Below are 21631 nucleotides of genomic sequence, written 5' to 3' on the forward strand. Positions count from 1 at the left end.
GGAGGGAGGGAAGAAGGAGAGATGGAGGAGGGAGGGAATAAGGAGAGATGGAGGAGGGAGGGAAGAAGGAGAGATGGAGGAGGGAGGGAAGAAGGAGAGATGGAGGAGGGAGGGAAGAAGGAGAGATGGAGGAGGGAGGGAAGAAGGAGAGATGGAAGAGGAGAGGAAGAAAGCTAGATGGAGGGAGGGAGGGAGCTAGGGAGGGAGGGAGGGAGGGGAGATGGATGGAGCTAGGGAGGGAGGGATTGAAAGACGGGGAATTAACTGTTTTGAGCCTGATTGAATGGAGTGATTTAATTTGTTTACTTTGTCACTCATCCCAGTAAAAATCGGTTGACCTTTTTGATACCAAAACAACATCTATCTTTCTCACAAAAATGGTTGGTTCAGACGTCTAGAGTTTACAGAGACATGAGGGAAAGTGTTAGACAGGCAACAGAGGTACAGGGTTAGACTGAGAGGTACAGGGTTAGACTGAGGTACAGGGTTAGACAGAGAAGTACAGGGTTACACAGAGAGGTACAGGGTTAGACAGAGAGGTACAGGGTTAGACAGAGAGGTACAGGGTTAGACAGAGAGGTACAGGGTTAGACAGAGAGGTACAGGGTTAGACTGAGAGGTACAGGGTTAGACAGAGAGGTACAGGGTTAGACAGAGAGGTACAGGATTAGACAGAGAGGTACAGGGTTAGACAGAGAGGTACAGGGTTAGACAGAGAGGTACAGGGTTAGACAGAGAGGTACAGGGTTAGACTGAGAGGTACAGGACTAGACAGAGAGGTACAGGAGTAGACAGAGAGGTACAGGACTAGACAGAGAGGTACATGAGTAGACAGAGAGGTACAGGAGTAGACAGAGAGGTACAGGAGTAGACAGAGAGGTACAGGAGTAGACAGAGAGGTACAGTAGTAGACAGAGAGGTACAGGAGTAGACAGAGAGGTACAGGACTAGACAGAGATGTACATAGTTAGACTGAGAGGTACAGGGTTAGACAGAGAGGTACAGGACTAGACAGAGAGGTACAGGGTTAGACAGAGAGGTACAGGGTTAGACTGAGAGGTACAGGACTAGACAGAGAGGTACAGGGTTAGACAGAGAGGTACAGGACTAGACAGAGAGGTACATGAGTAGACAGAGAGGTACAGGAGTAGACAGAGAGGTACATGAGTAGACAGAGAGGTACAGGACTAGACAGAGAGGTACATGAGTAGACAGAGAGGTACAGGAGTAGACAGAGAGGTACAGGACTAGACAGAGATGTACAGGGTTAGACAGAGAGGTACAGGGTTAGACAGAGAGGTACAGGGTTAGACAGAGAGGTACAGAGTTAGACAGAGAGGTACAGGGTTAGACAGAGAGGTACAGGGTTAGACAGAGAGGTACAGGACTAGACAGAGATGTACAGGGTTAGACAGAGAGGTACAGGGTTAGACAGAGAGGTACAGGATTAGACAGAGAGGTACAGGGTTAGACAGAGAGGTACAGGGTTAGACAGAGAGGTACAGGGTTAGACAGAGAGGTACAGGGTTAGACTGAGAGGTACAGGACTAGACAGAGAGGTACAGGAGTAGACAGAGAGGTACAGGACTAGACAGAGAGGTACATGAGTAGACAGAGAGGTACAGGAGTAGACAGAGAGGTACAGGAGTAGACAGAGAGGTACAGGAGTAGACAGAGAGGTACAGTAGTAGACAGAGAGGTACAGGAGTAGACAGAGAGGTACAGGACTAGACAGAGATGTACATAGTTAGACTGAGAGGTACAGGGTTAGACAGAGAGGTACAGGACTAGACAGAGAGGTACAGGGTTAGACAGAGAGGTACAGGGTTAGACTGAGAGGTACAGGACTAGACAGAGAGGTACAGGGTTAGACAGAGAGGTACAGGACTAGACAGAGAGGTACATGAGTAGACAGAGAGGTACAGGAGTAGACAGAGAGGTACATGAGTAGACAGAGAGGTACAGGACTAGACAGAGAGGTACATGAGTAGACAGAGAGGTACAGGAGTAGACAGAGAGGTACAGAGTTAGACAGAGAGGTACAGGGTTAGACAGAGAGGTACAGGGTTAGACAGAGAGGTACAGGACTAGACAGAGATGTACAGGGTTAGACAGAGAGGTACAGGGTTAGACAGAGAGGTACAGGGTTAGACAGAGAGGTACAGGACTAGACAGAGATGTACAGGGTTAGACAGAGAGGTACAGGACTAGACAGAGAGGTACAGGGTTAGACAGAGAGGTACAGGACTAGACAGAGATGTACAGGGTTAGACTGAGAGGTACAGGGTTAGACAGAGAGGTACAGGGTTAGACTGAGAGGTACAGGGTTAGACAGAGAGGTACAGGGTTAGACAGAGAGGTACAGGGTTAGACAGAGGTACAGGGTTAGACAGAGGTACAGGGTTAGACAGAGGTACAGGGTTAGACAGAGGTACAGGGTTAGACAGAGGTACAGGGTTAGACAGAGAGGTACAGGGTTAGACAGAGAGGTACAGGGTCAGACAGAGTGGTACAGGGTTAGACAGAGAGGTACAGTGTTAGACAGAGGTACAGGGTTAGACAGAGGTACAGGGTTAGACAGAGGTACAGGGTTAGACAGAGGTACAGGGTTAGACAGAGAGGTACAGGACTAGACAGAGAGGTACAGGGTTAGACAGAGGTACAGGGTTAGACAGAGGTACAGGGTTAGACAGAGGTACAGGGTTAGACAGAGGTACAGGGTTAGACAGAGGTACAGGGTTAGACAGAGAGGTACAGGGTTAGACAGAGAGGTACAGGGTCAGACAGAGTGGTACAGGGTTAGACAGAGAGGTACAGTGTTAGACAGAGGTACAGGGTTAGACAGAGGTACAGGGTTAGACAGAGGTACAGGGTTAGACAGAGGTACAGGGTTAGACAGAGAGGTACAGGACTAGACAGAGAGGTACAGGGTTAGACAGAGGTACAGGGTTAGACAGAGAGGTACAGGTATAGACAGAGAGGTACAGGGTTAGACAGAGGAACAGGGTTAGACAGAGGTACAGGGTTAGACAGAGGTACAGGACTAGACAGAGAGGTACAGGACTAGACAGAGAGGTACAGGGTTAGACAGAGGTACAGGGTTAGACAGAGGTACAGGGTTAGACAGAGGTACAGGGTAGACAGAGGTACAGGACTAGACAGAGAGGTACAGGGTTAGACAGAGGTACAGGGTTAGACAGAGGTACAGGGTTAGACAGAGGTACAGGGTTAGACAGAGAGGTACAGGACTAGACAGAGAGGTACAGGTATAGACAGAGAGGTACAGGACTAGACACAGAGGTACAGGTATAGACAGAGAGGTACATGACTAGACAGAGATGTACAGGACTAGACAGAGAGGTACATGAGTAGACAGAGAGGTACAGGACTAGACAGAGAGGTACAGGACTAGACAGAGAGGTACATGAGTAGACAGAGAGGTACAGGACTAGACAGAGAGGTACAGGACTAGACAGAGAGGTACAGGACTAGACAGAGAGGTAGAGGGTTAGACAGAGAGGTACATGAGTAGACAGAGAGGTACAGGGTTAGACAGAGATGTACAGGACTAGACAGAGAGGTACAGGACTAGACAGAGAGGTACAGGACTAGACAGAGAGGTACAGGACTAGACAGAGAGGTACAGGACTAGACAGAGAGGTACATGAGTAGACAGAGAGGTACAGGACTAGACAGAGATGTACAGGACTAGACAGAGAGGTACAGGACTAGACAGAGAGGTACATGACTAGACAGAGAGGTACAGGGTTAGACAGAGAGGTACAGGGTTAGACAGAGAGGTACAGGGTTAGACAGAGAGGTACAGGGTTAGACAGAGAGGTACAGGACTCGACAGAGATGTACAGGACTAGACAGAGAGGTACAGGGATAGACAGAGAGGTACAGGTATAGACAGAGAGGTACATGAGTAGACAGAGAGGTACAGGACTAGACAGAGATGTACAGGGTTAGACAGAGAGGTACAGGACTAGACAGAGAGGTACAGGACTAGACAGAGAGGTACAGGGTCAGACAGAGAGGTACAGGACTAGACAGAGATGTACAGGGTTAGACAGAGAGGTACAGGACTAGACAGAGAGGTACAGGACTAGACAGAGAGGTACAGGGTTAGACAGAGAGGTACATGAGTAGACAGAGAGGTACAGGACTAGACAGAGATGTACAGGGTTAGACAGAGAGGTACAGGGATAGACAGAGAGGTACAGGACTAGACAGAGAGGTACAGGACTAGACAGAGAGGTACAGGACTAGACAGAGATGTACAGGACTAGACAGAGAGGTACAGGACTAGACAGAGAGGTACAGGACTAGACAGAGAGGTACAGGACTAGACAGAGAGGTACAGGGTTAGACAGAGAGGTACAGGGTTAGACAGAGAGGTACAGGACTCGACAGAGATGTACAGGACTAGACAGAGAGGTACAGGGATAGACAGAGAGGTACAGGTATAGACAGAGAGGTACATGAGTAGACAGAGAGGTACAGGACTAGACAGAGATGTACAGGGTTAGACAGAGAGGTACAGGACTAGACAGAGAGGTACAGGACTAGACAGAGAGGTACAGGGTCAGACAGAGAGGTACAGGACTAGACAGAGATGTACAGGGTTAGACAGAGAGGTAAAGGACTAGACAGAGAGGTACAGGACTAGACAGAGAGGTACAGGGTTAGACAGAGAGGTACATGAGTAGACAGAGAGGTACAGGACTAGACAGAGATGTACAGGGTTAGACAGAGAGGTACAGGGATAGACAGAGAGGTACAGGACTAGACAGAGAGGTACAGGACTAGACAGAGAGGTACAGGACTAGACAGAGAGGTACAGGACTAGACAGAGAGGTACATGGTCAGACAGAGAGGTACAGGTATAGACAGAGAGGTACAGGACTAGACAGAGAGGTACATGGTCAGACAGAGAGGTACAGGACTAGACAGAGAGGTACAGGTATAGACAGAGAGGTACAGGACTAGACAGAGAGGTACAGGACTAGACAGAGAGGTACAGGGTTAGACAGAGAGGTACAGGACTAGACAGAGAGGTACAGGGTTAGACAGAGAGGTACAGGGTTAGACAGAGAGGTACAGGGTCAGACAGAGAGGTACAGGGTTAGATAGAGAGGTACAGGGTCAGACAGAGGAACAGGGTTAGACAGAGAGGTACAGGGTTAGACAGAGAGGTACAGGGTTAGACAGAGAGGTACAGGGTTAGACAGAGAGGTACAGGGTCAGACAGAGAGGTACAGGGTTAGACAGAGAGGTACAGGGTCAGACAGAGGAACAGGGTTAGACAGAGAGGTACAGGGTTAGACAGAGAGGTACAGGGTTAGACAGAGAGGTACAGGACTAGACAGAGAGGTACAGTGTTAGACAGAGATGTACAGAGTTAGACAGAGGAACAGGGTTAGACTGAGAGGTACAGGGTTAGACAGAGGAACAGGGTTAGACAGAGAGGTACAGGACTAGACAGAGAGGTACAGGGTTAGACAGAGAGGTACAGGGTTAGACAGAGAGGAACAGGGTTAGACAGAGAGGTACAGGACTAGACAGAGAGGTACAGGGTTAGACAGAGAGGTACAGGGTTAGACAGAGAGGTACAGGGTTAGACAGAGAGGTACAGGGTTAGACAGAGAGGTACAGGACTAGACAGAGAGGTACAGGGTTAGACAGAGAGGAACAGGGTTAGACAGAGAGGTACAGGACTAGACAGAGAGGTACAGGGTTAGACAGAGAGGTACAGGGTTAGACAGAGAGGTACAGGACTAGACAGAGAGGTACAGGACTAGACAGAGAGGTACAGGACTAGACAGAGAGGTACAGGGTTAGACAGAGAGGTACAGGGTTAGACAGAGAGGTACAGGGTTAGACAGAGAGGTACAGGGTTAGACAGAGAGGTACAGGACTAGACAGAGAGGTACAGGGTTAGACAGAGAGGTACAGGGTTAGACAGAGAGGAACAGGGTTAGACAGAGAGGTACAGGACTAGACAGAGAGGTACAGGGTTAGACAGAGAGGTACAGGGTTAGACAGAGAGGTACAGGGTTAGACAGAGAGGTACAGGGTTAGACAGAGAGGTACAGGACTAGACAGAGAGGTACAGGGTTAGACAGAGAGGAACAGGGTTAGACAGAGAGGTACAGGACTAGACAGAGAGGTACAGGGTTAGACAGAGAGGTACAGGGTTAGACAGAGAGGTACAGGACTAGACAGAGAGGTACAGGACTAGACAGAGAGGTACAGGACTAGACAGAGAGGTACAGGACTAGACAGAGAGGTACAGGGTTAGACAGAGAGGTACAGGGTTAGACAGAGAGGTACAGGAATAGACAGAGAGGTACAGGAATAGACAGAGAGGTACAGGACTAGACAGAGAGGTACAGGGATAGACAGAGAGGTACAGGAATAGACAGAGAGGTACAGGTATAGACAGAGAGGTACAGGGTTAGACAGAGAGGTACAGGGATAGACAGAGAGGTACAGGACTAGACAGAGAGGTACAGGACTAGACAGAGAGGTACAGGGATAGACAGAGAGGTACAGGGTTAGACAGAGAGGTACAGGTATAGACAGAGATGTACAGGGTCAGACAGAGAGGTACAGGACTAGACAGAGAGGTACAGGGTTAGACAGAGAGGTACAGGACTAGACAGAGAGGTACAGGGTTAGACAGAGAGGTACAGGACTAGACAGAGAGGTACAGGTATAGACAGAGAGGAACAGGAATAGACAGAGAGGTACAGGACTAGACAGAGAGGTACAGGACTAGACAGAGAGGTACAGGACTAGACAGAGAGGTACAGGGTTAGACAGAGAGGTACAGGGTTAGACAGAGAGGTACAGGAATAGACAGAGAGGTACAGGACTAGACAGAGAGGTACAGGAATAGACAGAGAGGTACAGGACTAGACAGAGAGGTACAGGACTAGACAGAGAGGTACAGGACTAGACAGAGAGGTACAGGGTTAGACAGAGAGGTACAGGGTTAGACAGAGAGGTACAGGGTTAGACAGAGAGGTACAGGACTAGACAGAGAGGTACAGGACTAGACAGAGAGGTACAGGACTAGACAGAGAGGTACAGGACTAGACAGAGAGGTACAGGAATAGACAGAGAGGTACAGGACTAGACAGAGAGGTACAGGAATAGACAGAGAGGTACAGGACTAGACAGAGAGGTACAGGAATAGACAGAGATGTACAGGTATAGACAGAGAGGTACAGGGTTAGACAGAGAGGTACAGGGTTAGACAGAGAGGTACAGGAATAGACAGAGAGGTACAGGAATAGACAGAGAGGTACAGGAATAGACAGAGAGGTACAGGACTAGACAGAGAGGTACAGGAATAGACAGAGATGTACAGGTATAGACAGAGAGGTACAGGACTAGACAGAGAGGTACAGGAATAGACAGAGAGGTACAGGACTAGACAGAGAGGTACAGGAATAGACAGAGAGGTACAGGACTAGACAGAGAGGTACAGGAATAGACAGAGAGGTACAGGGTTAGACAGAGAGGTACAGGGTTAGACAGAGAGGTACAGGAATAGACAGAGAGGTACAGGGTTAGACAGAGAGGTACAGGAATAGACAGAGAGGTACAGGGATAGACAGAGAGGTACAGGGTTAGACAGAGAGGTACAGGGATAGACAGAGAGGTACAGGAATAGACAGAGAGGTACAGGTATAGACAGAGAGGTACAGGTATAGACAGAGAGGTTTTATTTTTTATTTTACCTTTATTTTACTAGGCAAGTCAGTTAAGAACAAATTCTTATTTTTAATGACGGCCTAGGAACAGTGGGTTAACTGCCTGTTCACGGGCAGAACGACAGATTTGTACCTTGTCAGCTCGGGGATTCGAACCCTTCGGTTACTAGTCCAACGCTCTAACCACTAGGCTACCCTGCCGCCCCAGAGGTACAGGACTAGACAGAGAGGTATTTGTATCAGTGCTCCTGGTCTCCTCTCTCCCATAGCTAGGGGACTGTGTCCTCTCTCCCATAGCTATGGGACTGTGTCCTCTCTCCTATAGCTATGGGACAGTGTCCTCTCTCCCATAGCTATGGGACTGTGTCCTCTCTCCCATAGCTATGGGACTGTGTCTTCTCTCCCATAGCTAGGGGACTGTGTCCTCTCTCCCATAGCTAGGGGACTGTGTCCTCTCTCCCATAGCTATGGGACTGTGTCTTCTCTCCCGTAGCTATGGGACTGTGTCCTCTCTCCCGTAGCTATGGGACTGTGTCCTCTCTCCCATAGCTAGGGGACTTTGTCCTCTCTCCCGTAGCTATGGGACTGTGTCCTCTCTCCCGTAGCTATGGGACTGTGTCCTCTCTCCCATAGCTATGGGACTGTGTCCTCTCTCCCATAGCTAGGGGACTTTGTCCTCTCTCCCGTAGCTATGGGACTGTGTCCTCTCTCCCGTAGCTATGGGACTGTGTCCTCTCTCCCGTAGCTATGGGACTGTGTCCTCTCTCCCATAGCTAGGGGACTGTGTCCTCTCTCCCATAGCTATGGGACTGTGTCCTCTCTCCCATAGCTATGGGACTGTGTCCTCTCTCCCATAGCTATGGGACTGTGTCCTCTCTCCCATAGCTAGGGGACTGTGTCCTCTCTCCCATAGCTATGGGACTGTGTCCTCTCTCCCATAGCTATGGGACTGTGTCCTCTCTCCCATAGCTATGGGACTGTGTCCTCTCTCCCATAGCTATGGGACTTTGTCCTCTCTCCCATAGCTATGGGACTGTGTCCTCTCTCCCATAGCTATGGGACTGTGTCCTCAATGTCAAACCAGATAAAACATTGAGACTGTATTTTCCAGCTAGCAGTGTATGTACTGAGTAGTGTTGACAGACAACAGTTCTGTAGGCTACTGCATATCAATGCCAATCATACACCTTGACACTGTGTCCCCTCTCTGCTCTCCTCTTCTGAGCCACGAGACCCTTTAATCAATGTCAAACCAAACATGTTATTTGTCACCAATCTCTGTGTCTCTCATGTCTCCCTTCTCATTCTTCTCTCTCCCTAGCCATGAACCTGTGTACCAAACACAACATTAACCCCCTCCCTTCTCTCTCCCTTCTCTCTCCCTAGCTATGAACCTGTGTACCAAACACAACATTAGCCCCCTCCCTTCTCTCTCCCTTCTCTCTCCCCAGCTATGAACCTGTGTACCAAACACAACATTAACCCTCTCCCTTCTCTCTCCCTTCGCTCTCCCTAGCTATGAACCTGTGTACCAAACACAACATTAACCCTCTCCCTTCTCTCTCCCTTCTCTCTCCCTAGCTATGAACCTGTGTACCAAACACAACATTAACCCTCTCCCTTCTCTCTCCCTAGCTATGAACCTGTGTACCAAACACAACATTAACCCCCTCCCTTCTCTCTCCCTTCTCTCTCCCTAGCTATGAACCTGTGTACCAAACACAACATTAACCCCCTTCCTTCTCTCTTCCTTCTCTCTCCCTAGCTATGAACCTGTGTACCAAACACAACATTAACCCCCTCCCTTCTCTCTCCCTTCTCTCTCCCTAGCTATGAACCTGTGTACCAAACACAACATTAACCCTCTCCCTTCTCTCTCCCTTCTCTCTCCCTAGCTATGAACCTGTGTACCAAACACAACATTAACCCTCTCCCTTCTCTCTCCCTTCTCTCTCCCTAGCTATGAACCTGTGTACCAAACACAACATTAACCCCCTCCCTTCTCTCTCCCTTCTCTCTCCCTAGCTATGAACCTGTGTACCAAACACAACATTAACCCCCTCCCTTCTCTCTCCCTTCTCTCTCCCTAGCTATGAACCTGTGTACCAAACACAACATTAACCCCCTCCCTTCTCTCTCCCTTCTCTCTCCCTAGCTATGAACCTGTGTACCAAACACAACATTAACCCCCTCCCTTCTCTCTCCCTAGCTATGAACCTGTGTACCAAACACAACATTAACCCCCTTCCTTCTCTCTCCCTTCTCTCTCCCTTCCCTCTCCCCAGCTATGAACCTGTGTACCAAACACAACATTAACCCCCTTCCTTCTCTCTCCCTTCTCTCTCCCTTCGCTCTCCCTAGCTATGAACCTGTGTACCAAACACAACATTAACCCTCTCCCTTCTCTCTCCCTTCCCTCTCCCTAGCTATGAACCTGTGTACCAAACACAACATTAACCCCCTCCCTTCTCTCTCCCTTCTCTCTCCCTAGCTATGAACCTGTGTACCAAACACAACATTAACCCCCTCCCTTCTCTCTCCCTAGCTATGAACCTGTGTACCAAACACAACATTAACCCCCTTCCTTCTCTCTCCCTTCTCTCTCCCTTCCCTCTCCCCAGCTATGAACCTGTGTACCAAACACAACATTAGCCCTCTCCCTTCTCTCTCCCTTCTCTCTCCCTTCCCTCTCCCTAGCTATGAACCTGTGTACCAAACACAACATTAACCCCCTCCCTTCTCTCTCCCTTCCCTCTCCCTAGCTATGAACCTGTGTACCAAACACAACATTAACCCCCTCCCTTCTCTCTCCCTTCTCTCTCCCTAGCTATGAACCTGTGTACCAAACACAACATTAACCCCCTCCCTTCTCTCTCCCTTCTCTCTCCCTAGCTATGAACCTGTGTACCAAACACAACATTAACCCCCTCCCTTCTCTCTCCCTAGCTATGAACCTCTGTACCAAACACAACATTAACCCTCTCCCTTCTCTCTCCCTTCTCTCTCCCTAGCTATGAACCTGTGTACCAAACACAACATTAACCCCCTCCCTTCTCTCTCCCTAGCTATGAACCTGTGTACCAAACACAACATTAACCCTCTCCCTTCTCTCTCCCTTCTCTCTCCCTAGCTATGAACCTGTGTACCAAACACAACATTAACCCCCTCCCTTCTCTCTCCCTTCTCTCTCCCTAGCTATGAACCTGTGTACCAAACACAACATTAACCCTCTCCCTTCTCTCTCCCTTCTCTCTCCCTAGCTATGAACCTGTGTACCAAACACAACATTAACCCTCTCCCTTCTCTCTCCCTTCTCTCTCCCTAGCTATGAACCTGTGTACCAAACACAACATTAACCCTCTCCCTTCTCTCTCCCTTCTCTCTCCCTAGCTATGAACCTGTGTACCAAACACAACATTAACCCCCTCCCTTCTCTCTCCCTTCTCTCTCCCTAGCTATGAACCTGTGTACCAAACACAACATTAACCCTCTCCCTTCTCTCTCCCTTCCCTCTCCCCAGCTATGAACCTGTGTACCAAACACAACATTAACCCCCTCCCTTCTCTCTCCCTAGCTATGAACCTGTGTACCAAACACAACATTAACCCCCTCCCTTCTCTCTCCCTTCTCTCTCCCTAGCTATGAACCTGTGTACCAAACACAACATTAACCCCCTCCCTTCTCTCTCCCTAGCTATGAACCTGTGTACCAAACACAACATTAACCCCCTCCCTTCTCTCTCCCTTCTCTCTCCCTAGCTATGAACCTGTGTACCAAACACAACATTAACCCCCTCCCTTCTCTCTCCCTAGCTATGAACCTGTGTACCAAACACAACATTAACCCTCTCCCTTCTCTCTCCCTTCTGTCTCCCTAGCTATGAACCTGTGTACCAAACACAACATTAACCCCCTCCCTTCTCTCTCCCTAGCTATGAACCTGTGTACCAAACACAACATTAACCCCCTCCCTTCTCTCTCCCTTCTCTCTCCCTAGCTATGAACCTGTGTACCAAACACAACATTAACCCCCTCCCTTCTCTCTCCCTTCTCTCTCCCTAGCTATGAACTTGTGTACCAAACACAACATTAACCCTCTCCCTTCTCTCTCCCTTCTCTCTCCCCAGCTATGAACCTGTGTACCAAACACAACATTAACCCCCTCCCTTCTCTCTCCCTTCTCTCTCCCTAGCTATGAACCTGTGTACCAAACACAACATTAACCCTCTCCCTTCTCTCTCCCTTCCCTCTCCCCAGCTATGAACCTGTGTACCAAACACAACATTAACCCTCTCCCTTCTCTCTCCCTTCCCTCTCCCCAGCTATGAACCTGTGTACCAAACACAACATTAACCCCCTCCCTTCTCTCTCCCTTCTCTCTCCCTAGCTATGAACCTGTGTACCAAACACAACATTAACCCCCTCCCTTCTCTCTCCCTTCTCTCTCCCTAGCTATGAACCTGTGTACCAAACACAACATTAACCCTCTCCCTTCTCTCTCCCTTCTCTCCCTAGCTATGAACCTGTGTACCAAACACAACTTTAACCCTCTCCCTTCTCTCTCCCTTCTCTCTCCCTTCTCTCTCCCTTCTCTCTCCCTAGCTATGAACCTGTGTACCAAACACAACATTAACCCCCTCCCTTCTCTCTCCCTTCTCTCTCCCTAGCTATGAACCTGTGTACCAAACACAACATTAACCCTCTCCCTTCTCTCTCCCTTCTCTCTCCCTAGCTATGAACCTGTGTACCAAACACAACATTAACCCTCTCCCTTCTCTCTCCCTTCTCTCTCCCTTCTCTCTCCCTTCTCTCTCCCTAGCTATGAACCTGTGTACCAAACACAACATTAACCCCCTCCCTTCTCTCTCCCTTCTCTCTCCCTAGCTATGAACCTGTGTACCAAACACAACATTAACCCTCTCCCTTCTCTCTCCCTTCTCTCTCCCTAGCTATGAACCTGTGTACCAAACACAACATTAACCCTCTCCCTTCTCTCTCCCTTCTCTCTCCCTTCTCTCTCCCTTCTCTCTCCCTAGCTATGAACCTGGGTACCAAACACAACATTAACCCTCTCCCTTCTCTCTCCCTTCTCTCTCCCTTCTCTCTCCCTTCTCTCTCCCTTCTCTCTCCCTAGCTATGAACCTGGGTACCAAACACAACATTAACCCCCTCCCTTCTCTCTCCCTAGCTATGAACCTGTGTACCAAACACAACATTAACCCCCTCCCTTCTCTCTCCCTTCTCTCTCCCTAGCTATGCGCCTATGCACTGAGGAGTGTCGTGTGTTGGGCCATTCTGACCAGTGCTGGATGCCTCCCCTGGCCCTCTCCCTGTCCTCCCCGGCCTCCTCCTCCTCTGACTACCGCAGCAACATGTTTATCCCAGGGGAGGAGTCCTCTAACCAGCCCCCCCACCTCCTCGATGACGACCAGGCGTCCATCGACTCCTCGGAGCGCAGGAAGAGCTTCTCCACCTTCGGGAAGGAGCCCGGGAGTTCTGAGGAGGGAGGGGTCAGTGAAGGGAGTTCCTTGCTTTCGGAGATGAACGGAATCTTCCAGCGCCTGCTTCCTCCGTCACTGGACTCGTACGCCGAGTGCAGCGAAAACAACGTTGCTGCCGCGGCAACGGAAAGAGGAAGTGGAAAGGGTGGCCACGCCAAGGTGCTGTTACCGGGCGGAAACAACACCAAAGGCCCCGCCTCCTACCCGGCGGGCGTGGCGGCGTGGGCGGCGAACACCCACTATCTGAACCCCGGAGGCGGAGCTGTCGGCCAAAGCCCATCAAGTCACAACACCAACAACCTCACCAACATGGCCACCTCGTCCACCTCCTCTTCCTCCTCCAACCAGCCACCACACCTAAGATGGCTGCCTGCCATGGAGGAGATCCCAGAAAACTACGAGGAGGATGAGCTGGAGAGTATGTTAGGGATGGGGTACCTGGGAGGGAAGCAGCGCAGTGACAGACACGATGACATGATGGACGCTAGTGAGTTGGTCACCGAGATTAATAAACTACTACAGGACGCCAGACAGACCTAGAGAGAGACGGAGAGAGAGACGGAATGAGAGAGAGAGATGGAGAGAGAGAGACAGAGAGAGAGAGAGACGGAGAGAGCGAGAGACGGAGAGAGAGAGAGACAGAGAGACAGAGAGAGACAGAGAGAGTGAGAGACAGAGAGACAGAGACCAATGAGAGGCCAAGGACAATTATACAGGAAACTGATCCTATAGCACTGATGGTTTTTCTGGGATCTTAAGACCTTTTAAACGTTGGTGAGACGTTTCAATGTTGTTTGTGACGTTGTGGTTGGGCCACAGATCAACAAGGCTTGAACTAACGCCCAGAGACACGTTTCTAAACTCCTTCATGTTTCTAACACTGTGAAAGAAGTCTGAGAGAAATGACTATGAACAGCGTTGGCATTTATAATGTACAGCCCACGTTACTGTGAAAAGAGATGCCCTCAAAATGTTGTCATATGTGTCCTTGTCATGTCAACGTTAACAACTGTGGTGTACATTGTAAAAACAGGTGTACAAAGCCCTTTGTATTTTAAAAATACACACTTTTATACTCTCTCTTTCTATCTATATTTATATGTATGTTTGTACAGAAGAAAAACAAATGAAAAACAAATATTTTTTGATATTTTCCATCATATCATATATTATCAATCCATGTAGTTTTTTTTTTACTCCAACGTTATTTGTATTTTGTATTTTGTGTAAACGGTAGATATTTTATTATTGAAAGTGTGTGTGTCAAGCACACGTCGCCGTGGTGTAAGGTCGGCAGTGTGTGTCCCACGTCCAATACGGCATCCTCTTCCCTAGAAGCTCAGAGTCCTAGACACTATCTGGAGAATGTGGTTCCGTTTGGGATGTTGCCTGCGTGTCTGTGTGGTACCTGTCAGTGTATCACTTTTCATTGTGACCAACAGATTGGACATAATAAAGCTGAAGTCAATGAAGTGTCAAAGTCCCCATTACATAACGATGTCAGGTGGGCCCCTTTTTTCATCAACTGACACCCACTCATTATCTAGTCAAAGAAATATGTATTTCTCTCCCTCTGTCTCTGTCTCTCTCTGTCTCTCTCTCTCTCTCTCTCTCTCTCTCTCTTTCTGTGTCTCTGTCTGTCTGTCTGTCTGTCTGTCTCTCTCTCTCTCACTCTCTTTCTGTGTCTCTGTCTGTCTGTCTGTCTGTCTGTCTGTCTGTCTGTCTGTCTCTCTCTCTCTCTCTCTCTCTCTCTCTCTCTCACTCTCTCTCTCTCTCTCTTTCTGTGTCTCTGTCTGTCTGTCTGTCTCTCTCTCTCTCTCTCACTCTCTTTCTGTGTCTCTGTCTGTCTGTCTGTCTGTCTGTCTGTCTGTCTGTCTGTCTGTCTGTCTCTCTCTCTTTCTGTGTCTCTGTCTGTCTGTCTGTCTGTCTCTCTCTCTCTCTGTCTCTCTCCATCTCTCTCTCTCTCTGTCTCTCTCTCACTCTCTTTCTGTGTCTCTGTCTGTCTGTCTGTCTGTCTGTCTGTCTGTCTGTCTGTCTGTCTGTCTGTCTCTCTCTCTCTCTCTGTCTGTCTCTCTTTGTCTGTCTCTTTTTGTCTGTCTCTATGTCTGTCTCTCTCTCTCTGTCTCTCTCTCTCTCTGTCTTTCTCTGTCTCTCTCTCTCTCTCTGTCTTTCTCTGTCTCTCTCTGTCTCTCTCTGTCTGTCTCTCTCTCTCTCTGTCTTTCTCTGTCTCTCTCTGTCTCTATGTCTGTCTGTCTGTCTGTCTGTCTGTCTGTCTGTCTGTCTCTCTCTCTCTCTCTGTCTGTCTCTCTCTCTCTTGTTCTCTATCTCTCTTACTCCTTATACAAAAGTGAATGAATTTCAAATCAACAATTATATCCAAATGTGATCGAAGAAAGGGCTTCATGTGGAAATCAACATCAACATCATTCATTCTTCTAGTTACCCTTCTGAGTGTCCTCCTACTGTCAAGTGTAGGTACTACAAGTCGAACAACAGTCAACCACGAGACCATGGCAACCAGGGAAAAATGTCTTTCTACGGTGTTTTGCTAATGAATACACTCCAGATGTGATGGGTTGGATGAAGACTCCATCTGACAGAGAGCAGAAGACGCCTCTCTATCTGCTGATTTCACAATCATCACGTTGCGTTAAAATGCAGTCAGTGTTGATGTGGTTTTTCTCACACCGCCAAAAGGCGCTTGTCTCTGAGAACATCCCGTATGGTGGGTACAGTGGCTGTCAATTAACTAACGCATGACAAACACACACACGACACCGTCCTAACGCATGAACGCCTCCACATCAACACATATCACATGATAATGACAAACACACACACTACACCGTCCTAATGCATGACCGCCTCCATATCAACACATACCACATGATAATGACAAACACACACACTACATCGTCCTAATGCATGACCGCCTCCACATCAACACGTACCACATGATAATGACAAACACACACACTACATCGTCCTAATGCATGAACGCCTCCACATCAACACGTACCACATGATAATGACAAACACACACACTACATCGTCCTAATGCATGACCGCCTCCATATCAACACATACCACATGATAATGACAAACACACACACTACATCGTCCTAATGCATGAACGCCTCCACATCAACACGTACCACATGATAATGACAAACACACACACTACACCGTCCCACGTTGTGATATATCAAATTACAATGACAAACACACAACACAGAACACAAACAAAACAATGTCCCACATGGTGATATATCAAATTATAAAGACGAAGACATTCATATAAAGTCTGATTTCATTAACGAAAGAGGAGAATCTCCTTCGCGCTATTTCGCGATTAACCATACGCTAAGCTCTCACACACACACACACATACACACACACACACACACGCACACTACGTCAGGTAACCACCATGGCCTGTTGTTGTTGGGAAAAACGTTTTAAAAAGAAAGGAAACCAAGGTAAAACTTTAACATGTCTTTACTTGGTTCATTTGCATTTTTTTGCACACAAAGAAATACTCCCACAATGCAATAGAGATCAAGCCAATGCAATTAACCTGGAAGGATTCAACATTTAACAGAAGCAAAGATTTCCATTAAGTGTCACACACGCACACAAGCACATGTGCAAACACACAGAAACACATGTGCACACACGCAAACACACACAGATGCATGCAAACAATATTTTGAATAAAAAAAGATAAAAACATAAATATTCAGTATAATTACTCAGAGTCAAAGACCCAACTAAAGCATTAGTCTCAATGAGACATATATAAAGACGACATCATATCCTGTCTCCTATATATAAAGACTACATGGCATCCTGTCTCCTATATATAAAGACTACATCATATCCTGTCTCCTATATGTAAAGACTACATCATATCCTGTCTCCTATATATAACGACTACATCATATCCTGTCTCCTATATATAAAGACTACATCATATCCTGTCTCCTATATGTAAAGACTACATGGCATCCTGTCTCCTATATGTAAAGACTACATCATATCCTGTCTCCTATATATAAAGACTACATCATATTCTGTCTCCTATATATAAAGACTACATCATGTCCTGTCTCCTGTATATAAAGACTACATCATATCCTGTCTCCTATATATAAAGACTACATCATATCCTGTCTCCTGTATATAAAGACTACATGGCATCCTGTCTCTTGTCACACCCTGGTCAAAATATATTATGTTTATTCTTCATTTATTTCGGTCAGGCCAGGGTGTGACATGGGTTATTGTGGTGTGTTTTTTGTCTTGGGGTTTTGTGGGATGTCTAGCGTTAGTCTATGGCTGCCTGAGGCGGTTCTCAATCAGAGTCAGGTGATTATCGTTGTCTCGGATTGGGAACCATATTTAGGCAGCCATATTCTTTGTGTGTTTGGTGGGTGATTGTCCTTAGTGTCCTTGTTCCTGTCTCTGTGTTAGTTTACACTAGTATAGGCTGTTTCGGATTTCGTTACGTTCTTTTGTTTTTGTAGTATTTGTATTGATTCGTGTTTACGTTTGTTCATTAAACATGGAACCCAATCTACACGCTGCATTTTGGTCCGACTCTCCTTCACCGCATGAAAACCGTTACAATATCTAACAACTCAATTATCTCTGATGGTTAACATCATATCAATATAAATATCTAACAACTCAATTATCTCTTATGGTTTACATCATATCAATATAAATATCTAACAACTCAATTATCTCTGATGGTTTACATCATGTCAATACAAATATTTAACAACTCAATTATCTCTGATGGTTAACATCATATCAATATAAATATCTAACAAGCTATGGTCATGAATTTATACAAGTTACAACATTTGATCTGGATTGTTAGCTTGAGTGTGGAATTGTGTCCCAAATGGCCCCCTATGTCTTACATAATGCAGTACACAAGACCAGGGCCTGTAGTTAAACCCATTGGGATCTGGTTTGACCAGGGTCTGTAGTTAAATGTACAGGGATCTGGTTTGACCAGGGCCTGTAGTTAAACCCATTGGGATCTGGTTTGACCAGGGCCTGTAGTTAAACCCATTGGGATCTGGTTTGACCAGGGCCTGTAGTTAAACCCATTGGGATCTGGTTTGACCAGGGCCTGTAGTTAAATGTATTGGGATCTGGTTTGACCAGGGGCTGAAGTTAAACCCATTGGGATCTGGTTTGACCAGGGCCTGTAGTTAAACCCATTGGGATCTGGTTTGACCAGGGCCTGTAGTTAAACACATTGGGATCTGGTTTGACCAGGGCCTGTAGTTAAACCCATTGGGATCTGGTTTGACCAGGGTCTGTAGTTAAACACATTGGGATCTGCTTTGACCAGGGCCTGTAGTTAAATGTATTGGGATCTGGTTTGACCAGGGCCTGTAGTTAAACCCATTGGGATCTGGTTTGACCAGGGCCTGTAGTTAAACCCTTTGGCATCTGGTTTGACCAGGGCCTGTAGTTAAACCCATTGGGATCTGGTTTGACCAGGGCCTGTAGTTAAATGTATTGGGATCTGGTTTGACCAGGGCCTGTAGTTAAATGTATTGGGATCTGCTTTGACCAGGGCCTGTAGTTAAATGTATTGGGATCTGGTTTGACCAGGGCCTGTAGTTAAATGTATTGGGATCTGGTTTGACCAGGGCCTGTAGTTAAACACTTTGGCATCTGGTTTGACCAGGGCCTGAGGTTAAACCCATTGGGATCTGGTTTGACCAGGGCCTGTAGTTAAACCCTTTGGCATCTGGTTTGACCAGGGCCTGTAGTTAAACCCATTGGGATCTGATTTGACCAGGGCCTGTAGTTAAATGTATTGGGATCTGGTTTGACCAGGGCCTGTAGTTAAACCCATTGGGATCTGGTTTGACCAGGGCCTGTAGTTAAATGTATTGGGATCTGGTTTGACCAGGGCCTGTAGTTAAATGTATTGGGATCTGCTTTGACCAGGGCCTGTAGTTAAATGTATTGGGATCTGGTTTGACCAGGGCCTGTAGTTAAATGTATTGGGATCTGGTTTGACCAGGGCCTGTAGTTAAATGTATTGGGATCTGGTTTGACCAGGGCCTGTAGTTAAATGTATTGGGATCTGCTTTGACCAGGGCCTGTAGTTAAACCCATTGGGATCTGGTTTGACCAGGGCCTGTAGTTAAATCTATTGGGATCAGCTTTGACCAGGGCCTGTAGTTAAACCCATTGGGATCTGGTCTGACACAGTGAACTATATAGGGAATCGGACCCTGGTCTAGGTGTAGGGAGCCGTGTGGAATGCATTCTAGGAGGGCTCTAGTGATGCGTAACCTTGGAGACACTGTGGGAGTATTACTACTTTCATTACATATGAATTGGATTTGTGAGTTCGTTAGAACAACCAAATTATGTTCTGCAAGACCTGGAGTTTACATCATGAACAGTAGTGCACTACATTTGATCAGGACCAATAGGGTGAGTAGTACACTACATTTGATCAGGACCAATAGTGTGAGTAGTACACTATATTTGATCAGGACCAATAGGGTGAGTAGTACACTACATTTGATCAGGACCAATAGGGTGAGTAGTACACTACATTTGATCAGGACCAATAGGGTGAGTAGTACACTACATTTGATCAGGACCAATAGGGTGAGTAGTACACTACATTTGATCAGGACCAATAGGGTGAGTACTGCACTACATGTCCAGACATCTGACAGTCTCTATGGGGGTGCCACAGTGTTTGAATCTCGGGCCGACTCTTTTCCCTGTATACATCAATGATGTCGCTCTTTCTGCTGGTGATTCTCTGATCCACCTCTACACAGACGACACCATTCTGTATACTTCTGGCCCTTCTTTGGACTCTGTGTTAACTAACCTCCAGACGAGCTTCAATGCCATACAACTCTCCTTCCGTGACCTCCAACTGCTCTTAAATGCAAGTAAACTAAATGAATGCTCTTCAACCGTTTGCTGCCCACACCTGCTCGCCCGTCCAGCATCACTACTCTGGATGGTTCTGACTTAGAATATGTGGACAACTATAAATACCTAGGTGTCTGGTTATACTGAAAACTCTCCTTCCAGACTCACATTAAACATCTCCAATCCAAAATTAAATTTATAATCGGCTTCCTATTTCGCAACAAAGCATCCTTCACTCATGCGGCCAAACAGACCCTCGTCAAACGGACCATCCTACCGATCCTCGACTTCGGTGATGTCATCTATAAAATAGCCTCCAACACTCTACTCAACAGACTGGATGTAGTCTATCACAGTGCCATCCGTTTTGTCACCAAAGCGCCTTATACTACCCACCACTGTGACCTGTATGATCACGTTGTCACGCCCTGACCTTAGAGATCCTTTAAATTCTCTATTTGGTTAGGTCAGGGTGTGACTAGGGTGGGCAATCTATGTTTTCTATTTCTTTGTTGGCCTGGTATGGTTCCCAATCAGAGGCAGCTGTCTATCGTTGTCTCTGATTGGGGATCATATTTAGGCAGCCTTTTCCCACCTGTTGTTTGTTGGATCTTGTTTTTGTGTAGCTGCCTGTGAGCAGCCCAGAACGTCACGTTTCGTTTTTCTTCAGTATTGTTTTTGGTGACTTTCATATTAATTAAACATGTGTAACTCTAAGTACGCTGTGCCTTGGTCATTCATACCAACGTACGTGACACTCGTTGCCAAACCCACTGGCTCCAGGTCATCTACAAGTTTCGGCTAGGTAAAGCCCCGCCTTATCTCAGCTCACTGGTCACCATAGTAGCACCCACCCATAGCACGTGCTCCAGCAGGTATGTCTCACTGGTCACCCCCAAAGCCAATTCTTCCTTTGGCTACCTTTCCTTCCAGTTCTCTGCTGCCAATGACTGGAACAAACTTCAAAAATCTCTGAAGCTGGAGACTCCGAGCAGCCCACAGATCACTGCACCTGTACATAGCCCATCCATAAATAGCCCATCCAATCTTCCTCATCCCCATACTGTATTTATTTATTTATTTGTCTTGCTCCTTTGCACCCCAGTATCTCAACTTGCACATTCATCTTCTGCACATCCTACCATTCTAGTGTTTAATTGCTATATTGTAATTACTTATTACTATTTTACTATTTATTGCCTTACCTCTCTCATCCTACCTCATTTGCACTCACTGTATATATACTTTTCTACTGTATTATTGAATGTATGTTTGTTTATTCCATGTGTAACTCTGTGTTGTTGTTTGTGTCGAACTGCTTTGCTTTATCTTGGCCAGGTCGCAGTTGTAAAAGAGAACTTGTTCTCAACTGGCCTACCTGGTTAAATAAAGGTAAAATAAAAATAAATAAAACAATTGTATCAGGACCAATAGGGTGGTAGTGAACTTCATCTGATCAGGACCAATAGGGTGGTAG

At 47.1% G+C, this 21631-nt stretch overlaps 1 protein-coding gene across 2 annotated transcripts in view; it reads left to right on the top strand.

The window, feature by feature from the left end:
- Positions 1 to 14692, top strand: part of LOC135537037 (protocadherin-18-like) — a 21826-nt gene extending 7134 nt beyond the window's left edge. For both annotated transcript variants that reach the window (XM_064963250.1, XM_064963251.1), the window contains exon 4: positions 12977 to 14692. In XM_064963250.1, coding sequence (XP_064819322.1) covers positions 12977 to 13764 — 788 coding nt within the window. In that variant the 3' untranslated portion in view covers positions 13765 to 14692. The remainder of the gene's footprint in view (positions 1 to 12976) is intronic.
- Positions 14693 to 21631: the final 6939 nt, after the last annotated feature.

The sequence above is a fragment of the Oncorhynchus masou genome, unplaced genomic scaffold, assembly GCF_036934945.1.
Source record: "Oncorhynchus masou masou isolate Uvic2021 unplaced genomic scaffold, UVic_Omas_1.1 unplaced_scaffold_701, whole genome shotgun sequence".
Taxonomy (NCBI): domain Eukaryota; kingdom Metazoa; phylum Chordata; class Actinopteri; order Salmoniformes; family Salmonidae; genus Oncorhynchus; species Oncorhynchus masou.